The following is an 18,559-nucleotide window of genomic DNA, read 5'->3' as shown; positions in this document are numbered from 1 at the left end:
GAATACACATTTTATACCATGATCGTAGTAGGCAATGCCTTCTTAATGTTGATCGAACTGTCAATAATTTTCACTTTATTTGTTTTGGAGTTCTAATTTCTTGTACTTATTGAAAATTAATTAAATTAAAGGTTAATCAATTTTTCAGCAACCATTTCAGGAACCAGGCACTAAAGGGTCTCCTTATTGTCCGCGCGGTTGAAAGTTAGAAATGGTTCCTCGCCGAATCTCAGCTCCTGTGCGAGATACCTAATTTCGGAAGTTGTGCATTCGATTTGCATCTGGATGCGTTCAAATGCGCTCTACTCCCGAAGTAGGGTATCTTGCATGCATTCCGAGAAATATCCTACAATATATCTATAAATGGAAAGGATCAGTAGGAACCAGAATGAATTCAATAACAATGTTGTCTTATTTGATATATGTATATTAATTTGCGCTCCATTACTGGCTAAAATATTTGGAACGGCCCAAACAAAACAGCCTCTGCCGAGATATTTTTCCTTCAATGGTCGTTCAGCCCTTCCTCATTCATTCGCATTGATTTTCCCCACATAGTGTGCATTATGCTACGCCTGAGAACAGCCATTTTGACCAGAGTGATTCCATAAGTACCGTAAGTACGATGAAGATACTAAATCGATCCAACGTAATCCCGCACTTTTATTCGCACTCCCGATCTTCTAATCGCAGTTGTTGAATGCGCAACGCACTATCATTTTTCCGGGGTCATAATACGTCTCAGTGAACGAATCAACTTAACATTTCGAGCGCAAGAGTTCGAAAAAAAATGTTGTCGGGAATCGTCACGGCCGCGTTTATCAATTTCAGTAACATTTTTTTCAGCGCCATTGTTAGCTCATAAGTGTTCGACAAACCTAAAAGAAAAGAACCATTAGTATACATTAAGCAAATATAAAATATGTTTTCAATTTTCTCCATACCAAGCAATCGCAAAGCTTATTGCGACCCAGTGCAGGCAAGAAATGTCAGAAGGGGGTGATTCAAAGTTTATAGCAAGCTAGCGAAAAAGCTGGATACTTAGGCTTAAGTTTTTCATTGGAGCTTAATTCTATCGATTCCTCTTGAAGACTGATTTCATTACCTTCAAATGCTTCGAAAGGATCAATGATTCAGTTTGGTATTTCTAATTAGAGCATATCTGTAAAGCGTTGTTTGAAATTTTGACGTAACAGATTAAGATGATCACAGAAAGTTTGAATACAACTGTGATTAAATTGAGTCGTTTGATTGATTTTCAACAAAGCAGGATACTGACAAAATTCTCTCCAACCCCAATTTTGTTCATAACATTTCAACTTTCCCAAAAAATTTGAAATAGTTGATTTTGTTGTAATCAATTTCAGATCATTACTCTGTAACGTTAAATTCATTTCGTTGAATTTGTTAAACTCATCCGTGAGATACGCTATATCTGTACGGGATTTTTTTTTTCAATGCTTGATCTATATCGTTCAAAAATTCAATAACTGAGTCGAAAAGATCAAAAAAGCGCATCAAACAATTCCCTCTGGACAGCCTTCGAACTTCTGTGTGTAGCAATAACCGGCTGAAGGTTTCATCGTTTTCTTGACAAAGTTTCGCGAAAAGTCTGCTGCTAAGTGCATTACTTTTGATTCTGTTAACAGCTGTTATAACGAATTATAATGAACAATTAAGCCTTACACCTAAATTACGGGCCACTAAATGCTGACGATGAATCACACAATGTACTGTTAACATATTTGAAACTGCTTTTCTCAAATATGAAAGGTCTAAAAATCGCCCCCAGGGGGTCAAATTCGCCCACTTTGGGAAACACTGATTTACACTTTCCAGTGAATGATTTTAAATGATATGTTGCCATATATTGCCTTCCAAAGATCTCATTATTAACCTTGGCGGACACATCCAAAAGTCACGTCTGTAATTAATTCGTAAGTTGTATACATTTTTAGACTGATGTATGAAAGTTGCCCCTTTCCATTACTTTAGTCAGCGATTTGAGACTAACCCCTGACTCTCACACAAGATTGACACATCAACTGGAAAAAACTGAAGAATAGGAAGGTGTGATTAAGTGAGCACCTACTTAAGAGAGATGCAGTGTGTACAAACAGATAATGCATACTTATGCTGAAATCATTTTGAGTCCACTAAATTTACTATGAATTTACAAAAAATACTTCCTAAGAGTGCAACAATAATTTTCTAAGAAGTATCTTGCCAAAATCAACAGAAACTCAGGTAGTTAAAATGCTTCCAATAAATTTTCATGCTGGCTTGTTAAAATATTCACAAGAGTACAAAGAAGTTCGAAATCCAAAAAATTTTCATCAAATTTGAAAGATTTCTTTGGGTATTTTCATGCTTACCAATCATAATCTTCAAGAAACTTCCTAATGAATGGCTTGGTGTCCTCCATGCAAGCTGTTTGAAATAATTCCATGAACTTGCAATAAGCTTTTTATAACCCAACTGAAGGTCGTTGAATTTTGGCCAGGAATTCTTCAAAAGTCTTGTCAGATCAAATATATTTACCGAAATCTTTAAAGAATCACCACGTCAGATGTAAATCCAAAATTTCACTAAAAATATGCCAGAAGAATTTTAAATTTCTTCAATTTCCTCAATAGTTTGCTAAGAAACTTTCAAGAAATTTTCTGGAGGTATCCTATGGATAGCTCTAGCAACAATATTAGGTTCGTTATCAAACTTAATAAAAAATTCTCTTTGGCTGGTAACCTCTTAGTGGCAGAACAACATTGTAAGTATGGATCAATCGTTGTGTGCATAACAATTGAACAAGCCCATTTTTAATACTTGAGATATGAAAAATCTTAACACCGCTACTAATGCTCTATACAAAACAAAGAATGTAGAGATTATATGCATTTGTTTATCAATCAAGAAAAATTACACATTTACAAGGGCTTCGCGGACCCCCTGAGAAGTCGTCACGGCCCCCTAGGGGTCCACGGACCACCGGATGAGAAACCCTGCACTAGACTATGATATTTTTGAAAACGGAAATGGATTCAGCAACCCTTAATGAGGTAAATAACTGTATTTTGCTTGAGACAAAAAAGTTCCCCTTCTAAATAAATATTGAAAATAGATTTCAGAATAAGGACAGGTATTCCTCAAGAAATAAAAAGTATGCAAATATTCCACTGTAATGTTTAGTCAAATTAACGATCCCAAACTCGCAGTATCACCGACCGCTTTCATCTCAACGTCAGCAATGCACTAGTGACATACATACACTAGAATTTTCAGCTGAAATATGTTGCAAGGAATCGTAAATTCCAATTAACGGTTGAGATCTAACAGTCGGAAAAAAGAAGGAACCCCAATTAGGCCATTGACCTGAACGCACGATCAGACTCGTCCGAGGACGAATCATCGACAATTTTCTCTCTATAGATCTGTGGTGGAAAACGCAGAACGCGCTGTGAGTTTCGTAAGCGACGACAAAATACGCAAACCAAAGTCTTGTTAATGCGGCAAAGGGAGAGAGTGGAAAACGACTGTCGGTACCGAAAATCCTATGCCTTAAAATTCGCGAATTAGCGCAAGCATGAAGAAAAATACCTCCAAAATAAAGGAAGCAACGCGATAGAACACAAATAAATCACACTTTTTATCCGGCTGTGCTGAGAAACTCCCACACACGGCTTGCGAGTCGCGTATATCACTACTATTTCGGCTTTTCTTCAAGGAAACAAGAGGAAAACTTTCAGATGGTGTTTTTTTGTCTCGGTAACGGTCATACAGGAAAGACCATCGTATTTTGAAGGTCAGCCTCTGGCCAGCTGACCTGCGATCGAACCCTGGGCGCTATGCTTCTTGCTAGTAATGACACACTTACCGATTTGTGTCACAGCGCACATGAGCTCGAGTGATATTTTCTCCCGAAAATCAATCCATTATCGGGATTCACCTTATGCGGTTCCGAGTAAATAAACAGCGCCCCGTGAGCGCAAGTGATGATGGATTTCAACAATGTTTGTCACGGTGGGTCTATAGAAGCAGGAATATTTTTAAATGTTAATTAATGGAGTAACAGAATATATCAAATGGGTATGTTGGACAAATTGTGCTAGTTTTCCCTAAATGTTATTTCCCCGAACGCCCGTTTCCCCGGAAAGTGATGCAGCTTGAAAATGTGTGAGAATAGTCTTAGCAATAGGGTGGTGACCTAAAAATATTAATGAGCAATCAAAAGAAGGGGATATCAATCATTCTCAATTAAACAAATATTGCCAGAAATGCTGAAAAACACTCGAAAGAATCGCCAATCAAATAAGGAAGGTTGCATATCGGCATGCTGACCACCTTGAAATTTCAATAGTTATGACCTGAGAGTTATGACAATAATGAGTGCCAAAAACTTCTGGGGAAAATGGATTATTCGGGTAATCTGGATATTATAATCGGGTACTGACGTTCGGGGATCCGACATTCGAATGTACGTTGCTATTTTTATTTGCTATTATTATTTTTATTTAGGGTAATTTTAACTCCCATGCACCTAATTTGGCCAGGGCACTCCTAATTTGGCCACTCTCATGAGAAATCAATGCAATTGGCCAATTTAGGAACCGAAGTTAAATCTATGGCCGAAACTGGTTCCGTTGGCCAATATTGACCAACGGGATTTTCAAAGCCAAAAAATGGTTTTGGCTCAGTTTTGATATTTTACACATATAATATGGATTGAAAGCTTGCATTTGACATATTTCTAGTATAAATAGGGCTTCCCATTTAATTTTTATTGACGTTTTCTCTTAGGCTGGCCAAAACCGGTGCTTTTTCCTTACTCTGTGCATCAAGGCCATATAATGACTAGAAAAATAATTAACAGGTTTTTTCAAATAAATAATACTTTTAAGGTGCTTTTAGGTAACTGGAAAATATATCAGATGCCATCAAATTCATTCTTTATATTAAAACTCGCTCAAAAACTCATTGCCAATTGAATAAAAAATAAAATAATGTAGTAATCTTCAGGGAGGCACAACGCTACTTCAAAATTCAATTGTCAATTGTCTGTAATTGTGTATAACCATTAAGTTGAATAACTGTCAATTAAAAAAAATAAAAATTTAATCTTTTCATTGTTGCATATTTAGAAAATTCTGCAATTCAAAAAAACGTACTTTCTTGCTACAACACACCGTGGCACAATTCGTGGTCAGGGTGTATGCGCAAGATCATCGATCGCTACGTAATGCGATCACCGTCGAACGCGCGCGCGTGCTTTCTCGATCTTGTAGCCGCCGTCACCCACGATTCTTTCGAGTTCGTCAGAAAATTGTCTCCCATCCGTCGGAAAATCGTGTCCACCTCGCTCACCGTGTAGCGAACAGGAAGAGAAACACTTCGACGGCGACGACGACGACGGTGAGAACGACGACAGAGACGCCTTTGCGCATGACCTCGCTCCGTTTAGCTACTACCGCTCCACCTCTAAGTCGTTGGGGCTTAGAGCTACTGGCCAGAGGAATATGCACGCATTTGTTAGTGCAAGATAGAGGGAAGCTAGTAGCAAAATGCAACCTCTTATTAAATTTTAAAAGCGCAAGTGAAAAAAAAAACAGCTGTGCAGAATTTTTTTTAATATTTTTTTAAATTATTTTTTTGTTTTCATACATTTTTGTAGCACGTGATCTTTTTCAGAATAAGAAATTAGAGAAATATCCCACAGTACCGGACAGACCGATGCTAGGTGCTGTCCGGTACTGTGGGATTGATAAAAATGTAAAAATCATGGTCCGATCCCTATAGTGTATTAGAAGAAAGAAGAACTACTCAATAGAGCAATGCTTGTCTAATATAAAATATCTTTGAAACATACTAATGTTTTTTTTTATTTTTTTTTTATCAAATTGTTGTGAAAGTTCACAATTCAACCGATTTATATGCGGTTTTGACTACATGCTATCCACATGTTTATTTCCTCGGTATGGCCATTTTTGAAATATAATATAATAATTTCTAATACTTACCTTGTGTATGAGGTATGAAATAGTCCTGCATAAGAGGCAAAATATTTCACGCTACAAACACCAAACTGATGATTAGTTTAGAGATTGTAATACCTAAAAAATATATTATGGATTTTCATATAAAAAATCAGAACTGACAAAGTTCGCAAGAAGCATTTTGAACCGCCCGCTCAGCGACGATCCTCTACCGCACCACAACGATTGATCTCACTTTCGTTGGCTCGTCGGCGCTCTCTTCTCCACATGAGCTGATGTTTGGACAGTCAGAGATTTGAATTTTCCCAAAAATAATTCCTTTGGCTGTCCGCCGCTTGGCTGTCGTGCCTCGACGGACGAAATCTCTGTGTGTTTAGCGTTTAAAATAGGATCAATGCCAACTGTTCCGAGCACTGATTCCGCAAACGCTACTAGCCTACGTACACGAAATTGGCGTGGTGTGCGAGGTTTTCGGTTGTTGGATCAATACGACATTAACTGATCAAATCTGTAGCAAGGATCTTAGTCCCCTTGGCATGAAACAATCTTCATCGCCATCGTAAATCAAACTCTGAATTGCCTAATCATAAATTGTAAACAGATAACACTTTATGAACATTTTCACGCAACAATGCTTTGTTCGTCGCCGAATCTCTCCATCCACATACCAGAAGTTGTTTTTTTTTTTAATTCTTTATTAGTATCATTCCAAACATTACATTCATTTCTTATATCTAGGTGTTCTGTGTTAGACAACACTATCATCTTAATTTGGTGTATCAAAATTAAGCTCTTATTACTATTTGGTTAACAAAATATTACATTTTATTTGCGATAGCAGTTTGAACTTTTACAGATGAGTTGATTTTACCTGCTCATAAGAGAAAAAAAAGTTTTCAATTAACTTAGCTTAGCTTAGCTTAGCTTAGACTGACTACACATATCAATGGTTGCTATTCCGTGATTGACCGAAGTCAGTGAAAATGCACAAAGAATCAACTAGAAGTTCGGCTGGGATTGGCCATAATCTTCTTCAGTGTGCATAATTCAGTGCCTCTATTTATACAGGGTCAATAACGGCGCCGGCCACGTCCTTGCAGTCAGGTGGGATTGGGGGAAGGAATGTTAGTGTGTAACCTTTGCTTTTTGGAGACCGTGTTTGCCTCTGCATCTCCACAAAGGTTACTGGGAGGGATGTTTGTTAATGGGGAGGATCGTTGGGTCATAGGATTCACTTTGATAAGTGATTAGACCATGATAAACAATGATTTGTGAGATATATACATGCTTATACGTAAATATAATCTTTTCATTTGATATGAAAAATTTCTATGTAGAGGGAAATTATGCCGACACTTGAGGTGACGAACCATTCAAAGTTTGTTGAACAAATACCTAAATGTAACATTCCTACAGCTGTCAGGACGAAAGCATGTGTTATTATATTTTACTCATTTGAAAAGAAAAACAAAAAACTCGATTGGTTGGGACATCATAGAACACTTTTATTCTTATGCCGACACTTACAGTGGCGAACCATCCAAAGTTGTTGAATAAAGTGAACCTTTCGCAAGTCTACACTTGTAGTGTCGAACCATTCAAAGTTTTTTTTAATTACAAAAATAAAGGTATATAAGAGGTGTTCTGAAAAAAAATGTTAAACATAAATAAATCATGAATCAGAGTTTGTGTCGACACTCACAGTGACGAACCATCCATAGTTTGTTGAAAAATCATATTTACATCCCACCATTGTAACGATTGAATGTGCAGTCATACATATTTTATAGATTAGAAATAGTAGCATGAAACGAGCTCACCAATTGATCCGTTATCCTTGACTGAGCAGCCACAATTCACTTTCGGCTTCACTCGTTTGCTCGGCTATAAAAAAGCACTCAGGAAAAAAAAAATAAGCGTGCGACCCAAAAAGAATAAAAAAAAAAAAACTGTTCGGGCTTTCTTGACGCACTGCCCAAGGTCGAAGGATCAAACAGAACTCTGCTTGGGCCCTACGAAACACTGCCCAGCAAAACTCGCGAAACGAAAAACAATCTCCCGGCGTCCCGAAAACAAAGCGTCCTGCTTGGGCCCTACGAAACACTGCCCAGCAAAACTCGCGAAACGAAAAACAATCTCCCGGCGTCCCGAAAACAAAGCGTCCTGCTTGGGCCCTCCGAAACACTGCCCAGCAAAACTCGCGGAACGAAAAACAATCTCCCGGCGTCCCGAAAACAAAGCGTCCTGCTTGGGCCCTCCGAAACACTGCCCAGCAAAACTCGCGAAACGAAAAACAATCGAGAAAAAAAAAAAGTTTTCAATTAACTTAACCTAAATATATAACGATAATAGAAGATTGCAACGATTTTTGTCAAAAGTTATTAATTATTTTATTTGACATTTGTTCCAATGTTTCAATATTGGATATTCAATGCATCGCATTAGTACTATACCAGGGAGGAAGCTTCAGAATCATTTTCAAAATTTTATTTTGAATCCTCTGTAGAGCTTTCTTCCTGGTATTACAACAGCTAGTCCATATTGGTACAGCATACAACATGGCTGGCCTGAAAATTTGTTTGAAGATCAAAAGCTTGTTCTTAAGACAAAGTTTTTTTTCTATTAACAAAGGGATAGAGACATTTTACATATTTGTGACATTTTGCTTGAATGCCTACAATGTGATTTTTGAAAGTTAAATTTGTATCTAGCATGAGCTCTAGATACCAATTTATTGGGACCCCTCTCATCGTAACAATATGTCTACTTGAGAGGCCTGTGTCATCAGCAAACAAAGAATTTTGACATTCCTAAGTTGACTCAGGTAGGTCAGATGTGAAAATATTGTATAATATACATAGGTCCCAAAATGCTGCCTTGAGGAACACCAGCTCTTACATGAAGTCTTTACGACTTGGAGTTCTGATAATTAACCTGAAGTGTACAATTTTATAGATAACTTTGAATTATTCTAACAATGTATGTTGGAAAATTAAAGTTTTTTTTTCAATTTTACAACCAAGCCTTCATGTCAAACATTGTCAAATGCTTTTTCTATTTCTAGAAGAACAAGACTAGTAGAATAGCCTTCAGAATTGTTGGAACGAATCAAATTTGTTACACGTAAAAATTGATAAGTGTCCATGTCGGAATCCGAACTGTTCATTGGCAAAAATTGAATTTTCATTGATGTGGACCATCATTCTGTTCAAAATGACCTTTTCAAAAAGTTTACTGAAGGAGAAAAGCACACTGTTTAGACGATAGCTAGAAATTTCTGCAGCATTTTTGGTTGGTTTTAAAATTGGTCCATCTTAGCATTTTTCCGTTTGTCAGGAAAATATGCCAACTAAAAACATTTGTTAAATATATCATCTAAGAATGATAAGCTACTTTTTGAAAGTTTCTTGACGAGGATGCAGAAAATTCCATTATCGCCAAAGGCTTTAATATTTTTGATTGTTTTTAAATAAAAGTTCTCACTTCTTCCAAATCAGTTAGCGATAGCGTAGTTACGGTATACTTCGTAGATTTGATACTAGCAACATTCATGTTTCCTTTGATAACACCATCTAGACTGCTTTGAGGAACAAGGCAGGGGAGTAAACCAAAATCATGAATATTGCTATTTTCGGCCACGCCCATCTTTACCGCAACTTGGGACAGGGGAATGAAATATTGATGTAGCATTTACTTAAGGCCCAAGTGAAAATGGTGCAAAGTCAAAACTGAAAAAGCAATTTTCTCCTTTTAAACCAACAAATCGAAAAAAAAAATACACTCACAGCTGTTTTATTTGGCAAATAAAAGAGCTGTGTGTTTTTATTTTCTTCGATTTGTTGGTTTAAAAGGAGAAAACTACTTTTTCAGTTTTCACATTTGCACCATTTTCACTTGCACCTTAATGAGAGGCCACTGACTCGGCGACACCCTTATAAGTGCTACGGAGTTGGAGGTTGGGAGCGATATATGGTCAAGGGTTCACCTGAAAAGCCAGCGATGGACTCAGAGCATTTGTTGCTTGAATGATTTAATTTAATCTTTTGAATGTCAGCAATCAAAAGAAATTGCATTTGTTTATTACTCAAATTGATAATTATGTTGCGTTTGGGACTGACAGGGCAACTGATCTTTAGAACATTCTTTAAAACAAAAAACACATGCTACACTACATCTATTCGCTAAACGCGTAAGTCAGTTCTATGAGCCGCAAAGTGTAGTGTGCTTCTTCGCTTCTTTATGCTAACATAAATATCGAGCTAATTAAACTTCTTTATGCTAAGTAAGTAAGAGTAATATGGCTCATTTCGTAAGGGAAAAAACTCACCGGATTGAATTGTAGGTATTATGTGCTGTCTGTTTCTTCCCGATCTCGTACGCCTGCCAAAATCCAGCCAAATAACAATCACACCACCCAAAATACCTCCATATGCCAATTCACTTAATAATCTATTTTCTTTCACTATCACTTTCAATACTTGTAATACTTTTCGATACTCGTAACACAACTCACTAAAAGGAGCTTTACAACCAAGAAGTTCTCACAACATGAGAACACGGTGCTCCCCTGACCGTTATTATCAGAAAAAAAATCTCCATCAAATATATGCTCACCAGTCGATTTCTATAGCTAAGCTGCATGTCTGGGCAAAAATTTAAAAAAAATCGAAGGGCCCGTTTGGAAGTTACGCCATTTTGAATGTGTAAGTCCACTAATTCAAAGGAAACCTGAGATATTTAAACGAGTTTTCATTGGCCGTGACTATCAGAATAAATATAACATCAAAATTTGAATCAAAGTTGGTTTATATAGTCATTAATTACTTCTGGGAGGAGTTTTGAATGAGAAGATAAAAAAATGGGGTTACGCCCTTTTGGAGGCGAAACTATTGAAAACACTAATTTTCAATAGATTAGTAGGCATTCTTATACCTTTGAGCATATTCAAATGTTTTCAACAGCACATTGCACTTATATGCCGCCAAAGTATTTCACAATCAAATGGTTTTCATAGGTTCAAATGTTTTAAGGCATTATGGAGCTAATTTTATCATGTAACCAAATTAGTTCTTGTAGCTCAATATTCTGGCTAGTTTGGTGAACCCTTGTACTCACGATTCAGATTATTTTAAAATACAATTGATTGCTACATGTTGTATATCGAAGTGAATCATACGTCAAGGAATTCTTCACGAATTATGTTTTCGGTTACAGGTAGCAGTGTATGAAATGAAAAACAAACAACAACAAGCAGCGATACAAAATGGAAGAAAACAAAGCAAAGTTTAGAACATCCGTTATTATTTTGTTTTAGGCAAAATCGTAGCATTTACAGAGCTTAGTTTTAAATATTTGTCTCTGTCAGTTTTGAAAACTTGGTGAAGCTCCCAAAGATTTTTTTTTCGTTTGTGATGGGTCATAGCAGCTTGTGAGTCTTTACTTCACAAGCAAAGTCTGCGATCGAAAAATAAATAAAAAATTTACATGGGAATCTTCAGTTTGTGTAGGACAGGTTATCAACAGGGCCACAGAACAATTTACGATTTTCCGGTAATCAAAACTAGAATTTACGTAAAATCCATGAACAACTCTGTTTTACCATATTTTATATATCTTCTTAAAATTATATCTGAAGACCATCTTCGCATGTTCCAGTTTCTAGGATGGCATAACTTTGAATTCCATTACCACGGGACAATGTAAGGTAAATACATATTCGGGGCAATAGCATTCAGCGAAATAGTGCGTTCAGGGTGATGACACTCGGGTTAATTAAATTCGGGGTTAAGGTATAGAATCTTCTCAAGAGAGTTTTGATTGTCAAGGGAGACATGTAACATAAAGCTCTGAAAGTGCTATGATTTTAAATTCAATGGAACCAAATAATAACGCATGTTTCTTACTTTTCTTAAGCACATTTTAAGTACTGAGGCTTTTTCTTCTAGCCCAGGGCTAAAAATCTCGTTAATAAAGTCAAATCAATCAATCTTCACGAGTTAGCATGAGAATATATTGATTGCTTTATACAATTCTTACACTATTGTATTTAGGGTAGATGTACCAATAGTGGAGGTACTAAGCACGATCGAACTTCATTTAACCGCCTAAATTCAAGAAGCGCAATTAATGTACATGTTAATGTTGTAATGGGAAGTAACGATCATTGACTTTATGAAAAAAATGTGATTTCATCGCAGTAAAATTGTTTTTGGTTATTTCAGGCTGATGTCCGGATTCGAAGCATCAATACGGTATCAGCCAAGGGGCGAATCACTTCTGATGCATTTAATAAATTTCACGCATTTAAATGCATTGAAATGTACACTCAGCAAATTTGCAATTCATGGCTAACTCCAATGTTTGTTTGCTATCCTAATCAAGATGTCAAACTCATTCTTCAAAACGCTCAAAAAAATCTGCTGCTCTCAAAAAAACTAACAGTAATGTTGTGACTGGACCTAATCCTTCGTTCTGCCGGATATAGGGCGGTGCGCACCTCTTACGCATAGCCTATGCTGCTACTTTCTGATGCTGGCCATAGTAAGGGAGCTCTTAAAAACCTTACTACAAACCGGCAACTGTGTGGGCGCTTCAACGATGTTCCAGACCAGCTTCAACTAATTCCTTTGCCGTTCGCTGTAAGGAAAAATCTAAAAACTTCACTTTCGGTTGTCTAAGGAATATGTGCGTCTTAGTGGCCTCGGCTTGTACCACTCGTTGGACTCATATGAGTATCGAATATGTCGATATTTGGGCTATTAGTTAGACGGTGCAGTGACAGGGTTATCCGGAAGCGAATTTTAAAGTGAGATTTGTAGTTTGTAGACAAAATCTGTTATTTCAACATGTCCCTTTATCTAATCCCCATATTCCAAAGATTTAACGTTCCGATGAAGAAATGTTGTTCATTCTACAAGGAAGACATGGCGTAGAGAAAGAGAATATTAACCCTTGAACTTGAAGCTTACCTTTCCTTAGGGGCTTATTCACAAATTTCAAAACGCTAAAGGGGATGAGTGGGTGCCCTGCTGGTGTTACGGCTCATACAAAACTTGCATAATATTCATACAAAAATCGTTTCGAGGGTGAGGGTGGGTATTTGAAATTGCCATTTTATGCGATGTGAAATTTGTGAATGGACCTCAACTGTCCACTAGATCCCAAAATAAGATGTTAATGACAAATAATTTTAAACTGGCTTGCATTTTTTTTTTGTTGTCCCTAATTTGAGAATCTATGCGGATTTCCTTTTCCGCCGGTAAGCTAAAGAATGCAGGTAGGAATGTAGGGAAGAAGGTTGCTATTTCTCTGATTAGCCCACAGGACGTGAGGTCCACCATTCTCTCCACTGTGCAATGTTCTTGACCATTCAGATGGTTGATGTCTCAAAGGTCGGTGTCGATTAGGCTTTCAAATTTAATACATTTTGCGGTGTTAAAGTACCGTTTTGACTCATATTCCGAACACTTAAGGTCAACTGTGACTTCAAATGCATATGATAGGCATAAATTAGCTGATATTTGTGAAAATTGTAATTTCTTCACAAAGCCTAACCGTTAGCTGTTAGGTGTGTCGATAAAAATGTTAATTCAAACTTGTTTAGTATTGGTTTTACATAAAAGTATGCAACAACAATTTGATTCAAATTCCGAACACTGTGTTCATTCTGTCTCATATTCCGAACACCTTGATTCAAATTCCGAACAGCACGAGTAAATCGTATTCAAATTATAATTTTGCAAACAAATTTATCTGAGCTAGTTCTAGTAGTCTCGAACTAGAGAATCATCACTACTCCTGAGGTATTAAATATATTGGAAGACGTTAAAATTGAATTGCAATTGACTGCCATTTCCTGGTAATTTCACGACATATTTCAGCGAAATATTTCAACCCAGTTGCCATACAAAAACGGAGTGTTCGGAATATGAGTCTGTTCGGAATTTGAGACAAAACGGTAGCTTGATTATCTGAAATAAATAAAGTTTGATGTTAGTTGAAGAAAGGCGTAAACAATATCAAAACATTCACAGCAAACTATGACGTGTTGCTATAGCACGGTACAATGGTATTTGAGCCAGGCTAAGTTGATGTGAATGTTTAAAAAATGCATTTGATGCAAATTGATGCACATTTGATGTGCATTGAAGAAGTGATCCACTCCTTGTTATCAGCACAAAACCAATTTCCGAGAGCATGTGGGCACTGGGCAAACACTATGGCCAATTTGGAACTTGGTTTCCAACATTATTGCCCACACAATCTTTACAGGGAACTCGCAGTCTCAGTTTTTATGAGAGGCCTACGCCAAGAGAAGTCAAGGGAATTTTCATCACGAAAAGATCCTGAACGCCAGTTTCAAAATACAGAATTCAAAGTAGAATCTGACGATTCTAAGCACCTGTCGTTCGAACACTTATGTTCTTACGACGCCTCTGTATTTCGTAATACCGGAAAGATTCTCGGCCTGCCTCCGTCTCCCTTAACGATCACATACATTTCGCTACGACGACGACAACGGCTAACAACAACTTCGGTCAGCTCGGTCTATGTGCATACTAGCGGTCGTCAACGTGTGTGAACGGACAACTGTCGGTGGATTGTGTACGAGGCGGCCAGCTAGCAGCAACAGGGTGGGCGTCCCTGTCGAGGAAAATTCTGTTGGAACGGATTTTCTCGCGTGAAAATTTTCCGCCGTACTACTCAGTGTGAGTTGGACGATGGAACGCGTAACTTTGATCCTGTGACTATAGAACCTAGAGTGTTTTGTCGGTTTCATTTTTCCTAGACCGGTATTCGTCCTTTTATGGACATGCTCGAGTAGAATAGAATTAACAAGGCTCAGTGCAGCAGAAAGAAAGGAAAGAAAAAATATCAGTGATCAAGAAACGTGCGCAAGCCGATTTCGAGCAGAAAAAGAAAAAGCATTTGATTCGTGCCGGGAAAAGTGAAAATACGCCTTCGAAATCGTGAGTGTAAGAGGTGCGTGATCAAAAGGGCACAGTGCTGTGTGTCCCTATAAATACGACTGATTTATGAAAGTTGTGAATGTTTTCGAAGTGAAAAAGAATCTATGAAAAATCGTAGACCAGCTGAAAAGCTCAGTTACATTGGATGGTGCTTGAACGAACGGATTTTCGCAGTCCTCTGAACGTGCTATAATTGGCAGTTTTCCTAATCCGAGCAGCGAAAAATAATTGCGCTCCGAGAAGCGATTATAGCAGCTGTGCTAACTCAGGAAGTGGTGGACGCAGGATTGAAAGTCTCGCCGCAAAATGGACAAATCTTCAAGGTAATAAAAGATTTTGCCTAGTAAGCTGAAAACTCAAACAAAATAATAACAAAAATACCGGCGGTAATTGTAGCAAATCAAACTTTATCAAAAAAAATCAAAGAAAACCTAAAACGAAAAATTGTTACTCCCTCTTATTGAAAACATGTAATCCCCCACAACTTACAATGTAGATGGTCACATAACCACCATGAATGACTTAGTAGCACAAACGCCAACTAAATCTCGTACTTCCGTATCGCTTGAAATGGGGAAGAGTTTAATGTCACTAGATCGACAACAGCCAGGCCATTGAAAAGCGCACTACAAGGCGAGTGCTTGGGCGACTACTCACCATGGCTTAAAATAGTAATCGCATAATGCCAAGGTTGATTGTACCTTTACTTTCATCCGTTCGATGGGTGCCAAATGCTTGCAAGAGAAAATGGGCCTTCATTGATAGATCAATGATTGAAGTGCGTAGTACTTGTATTATTCGCCGGCGGTATGTGCGTACTTTGCGGCCTTCTGTATTTTGTCTGACTCAAATTTTTATGTAATTTCGGCTTTCATGGAAATTATTATCATTTTCAATCTAGATTGATTGAAAAAAAAAACAAACTCCGTGGCCGCACGGTTAGTGTTGTCAGGAATTCAGGCACTTTTTTTTTGGAGCTAGTTTAGTTCAATTCTCGCTCCATTCCAGATATTTTTGGAAGGAATGGTTTCCGATAGTGCCCATGAGCAGTGTTCAATATTGTTCTTCTTTCAAAACTTGTATCTTGGAAGAATATCGAGTGTTTTCACCAACGCTGATGTGAAAGATTACATCGAGTATCTTACCTTCTCACCTTAATTTTTATCTGAGGCCAACTATCGTAGTTCAAATATTATAAACGATTGTATGCCCGACGGTTCGGCTATGTTTAAAATTGATAATCAAATAATTTTCAGTTATCTGTTTGTTAATATCCAGTTTAGCTGAATCCTAAACACAAAGTAAAAACCTATTGTAATACAAAATCAATCAAAATCAATAATGTGTTCGTAATGCAGTATATCCCAACACTTTAAGATTCTTTTCTATTTTTGTTTTTCAATTCTTTAATTTTCTTGTACCGTTTGAAGCTAAAAAGGTTTCCTTAAGGATGCACACCAGCCTCTCATCTAACAATTGGCTTGTTTAGGGGTATCAAGTTTTTTACATATTCTGAATATTCTTCTTCTTCTTCTTGGCATTACGTCCCCGCTGGAACAGAGCCTGCTTCTCAGCTTAGTGTTCTTATGAGCACTTCCACAGTTATTAACTGAGAGCTTTGCTTGTCAAAGTTGCCATTTTCCCATGCATATATCGTGTGGCAGATACGATGATACTATATGCCCAGGGAAGTTAAGGAAATTTCCATTACTAAAAGATCCTGGACCGACCGGGAATTGAACCCAGACACCTTCAGCATGGCTTTGCTTTGTAGCCGTCATATTAAGTTTAGTAATACTGTTGAAGTAATTTTAATTGCAACTACAATTACACATTGTATCAAGCAAGATGAAACAGAACTCATCTCAACAACACTGATACTCTTCTTCAGTGGCGCGGGAAGTGGGTATAGGAGAAGTAGGACATGTACTACGCACAAAAAAAAAACCTAGGTAGGATAATCTAAAGATTGTCCTGCCCACGACTCCGCAAAAACAAAATCACAACAAGATTGACATCAAAATAAATTCACTATACCGTCGGACGGGGCTACTTTTGATTCCGGGGGCTACTTTGGACACTCACCTTTTGAATTTATTTGCACCATAAATATTAATCTGAGCAATTTTGTGTCTTCAGCACTAGGCATGACTTGTTTTTGGAACAACATCAACAATAACAGGATAAACATGAAAACATTTCAAAAAAGCCCGATTAAATATTCACAAGGTATAAAACATTGGCTATACAAACATTGTATGATTTTTTTCCATGTCGTGGAAAGTTATTGAGAGCATCACAAAACTATCAAATCGTCATGTTTCATAAAAATCTTGTGATTTGTTTTGCTTAAAATTGTTGTTATATTAAAATATTTGATCAAAGGTCTTATTTTTGCGACTTTTATTTTATTAAAATGTTTTGGTTTGTATATTTTACAACATTAAAAGAAAATTAAATAAATATTTGGAAACGTGAATAGACATAGAATACACATATTTTAATACTTACCAATGACAAGATCATAACATTATCACTAAAAAAATACTTTCCGTCGTATTTCGAATGAATTTGCAGTACAAAACAGTTGCATTCTTCAATGGCTAAAATAAACTACTTTTAAGCCAGCTCTGAACTGCTAAGAAACTTAAAGCATATTACAAACTTTTACTTCTTTACAATCTTTTTCATTTCTTTTTAATAGATTAATTGCGTTTATAATGAAAATTACTTTTAAGTTACAGATATAAATGTGATCCTTCTGTATATCGTTCATATAACAGTAAGAATAAAAAAAGACAGTTTTTGTACATAACTCATCAAAAATCGCAGTACCTGGTAGTTACATCGTTCACTTAAAAATCAAGCATTCGTAACTGGTAGTTCCATTTAAGAGTTAGTTGAAAGTTTAAGTCTCATATAACAAACGGAAAATAGTGAATAGCAGGTTTCGCCGAAATTTTTTATATATGTGTAATTGTTTCGAGCTTGGCTTTGCAAGTATTTTAAATTATGTTTATCATTCAAAAAACATTCAATAACATCACAATGGTCGATAATCTTTGAAATCAGTTTGAAATTTATAAAGAAAAACCATTTCATTATCAAATTGTGAAAATGTCCAAAGTAGCCCCTTTTTTGTCTTGAAGGACTCGTTTTTTCGTTATTCAAGCATTTTTGTAATTCCTTGATGGATTTGCCTCATATTTTGCACATTTGTTGCTTACATATACAACTTAAATATATGCAAGAATCATCAAAATCTTTCAATAATTCTAAGAGTTACAAATCCTCAAAGTTGAAGAATGTGGAAATAATGTCAAAAGAAGCCCCGTTTGACGGTACTTTTTTATTGAATTTAGGGGAGGGATTATTAGATTCTGGAACTAGATCTTAGTTAATCCTTGAAAAATGAGTTCATCAATATCTCACTGATATTTTCCGGTTTCCATTTTAATGCAATTCTCTTGAAATCTCACTGTGCACAAACATCTCTTTTTTCCTTATTCTGTTTGCATTGAATCCTGATGCAAAATTGTACAGGCTCCAGAGAAACCTTCAGAAACCTATATCGAGTTCAACAGGCCTCAGCCAATTCTCCCA

At 36.8% G+C, this 18,559-nt stretch overlaps 1 protein-coding gene across 4 annotated transcripts in view; it reads left to right on the top strand.

Moving 5' to 3' along the window:
• Window positions 1-14,515: 14,515 nt before the first annotated feature.
• LOC5565778 (proline-rich extensin-like protein EPR1) overlaps window positions 14,516-18,559 on the top strand; it is a 115,409-nt gene continuing 111,365 nt past the window's right edge. The window contains exon 1 of one of the 4 annotated variants that reach the window (XM_021845197.1): window positions 14,516-15,279. In XM_021845197.1, the coding sequence (XP_021700889.1) occupies window positions 15,263-15,279 (17 nt within the window). In that variant the 5' untranslated portion in view covers window positions 14,516-15,262. The remainder of the gene's footprint in view (window positions 15,280-18,559) is intronic. The other 3 variants (XM_021845198.1, XM_021845207.1, XM_021845206.1) reach the window with 3 other exon arrangements.

This window comes from Aedes aegypti, chromosome 2, assembly GCF_002204515.2.
Source record: "Aedes aegypti strain LVP_AGWG chromosome 2, AaegL5.0 Primary Assembly, whole genome shotgun sequence".
NCBI classification, from domain to species: Eukaryota; Metazoa; Arthropoda; class Insecta; order Diptera; family Culicidae; genus Aedes; species Aedes aegypti.
The sequence above is the reverse complement of the archived record's forward strand: the minus strand, read 5'-3'. Positions and strand labels throughout refer to the sequence as shown.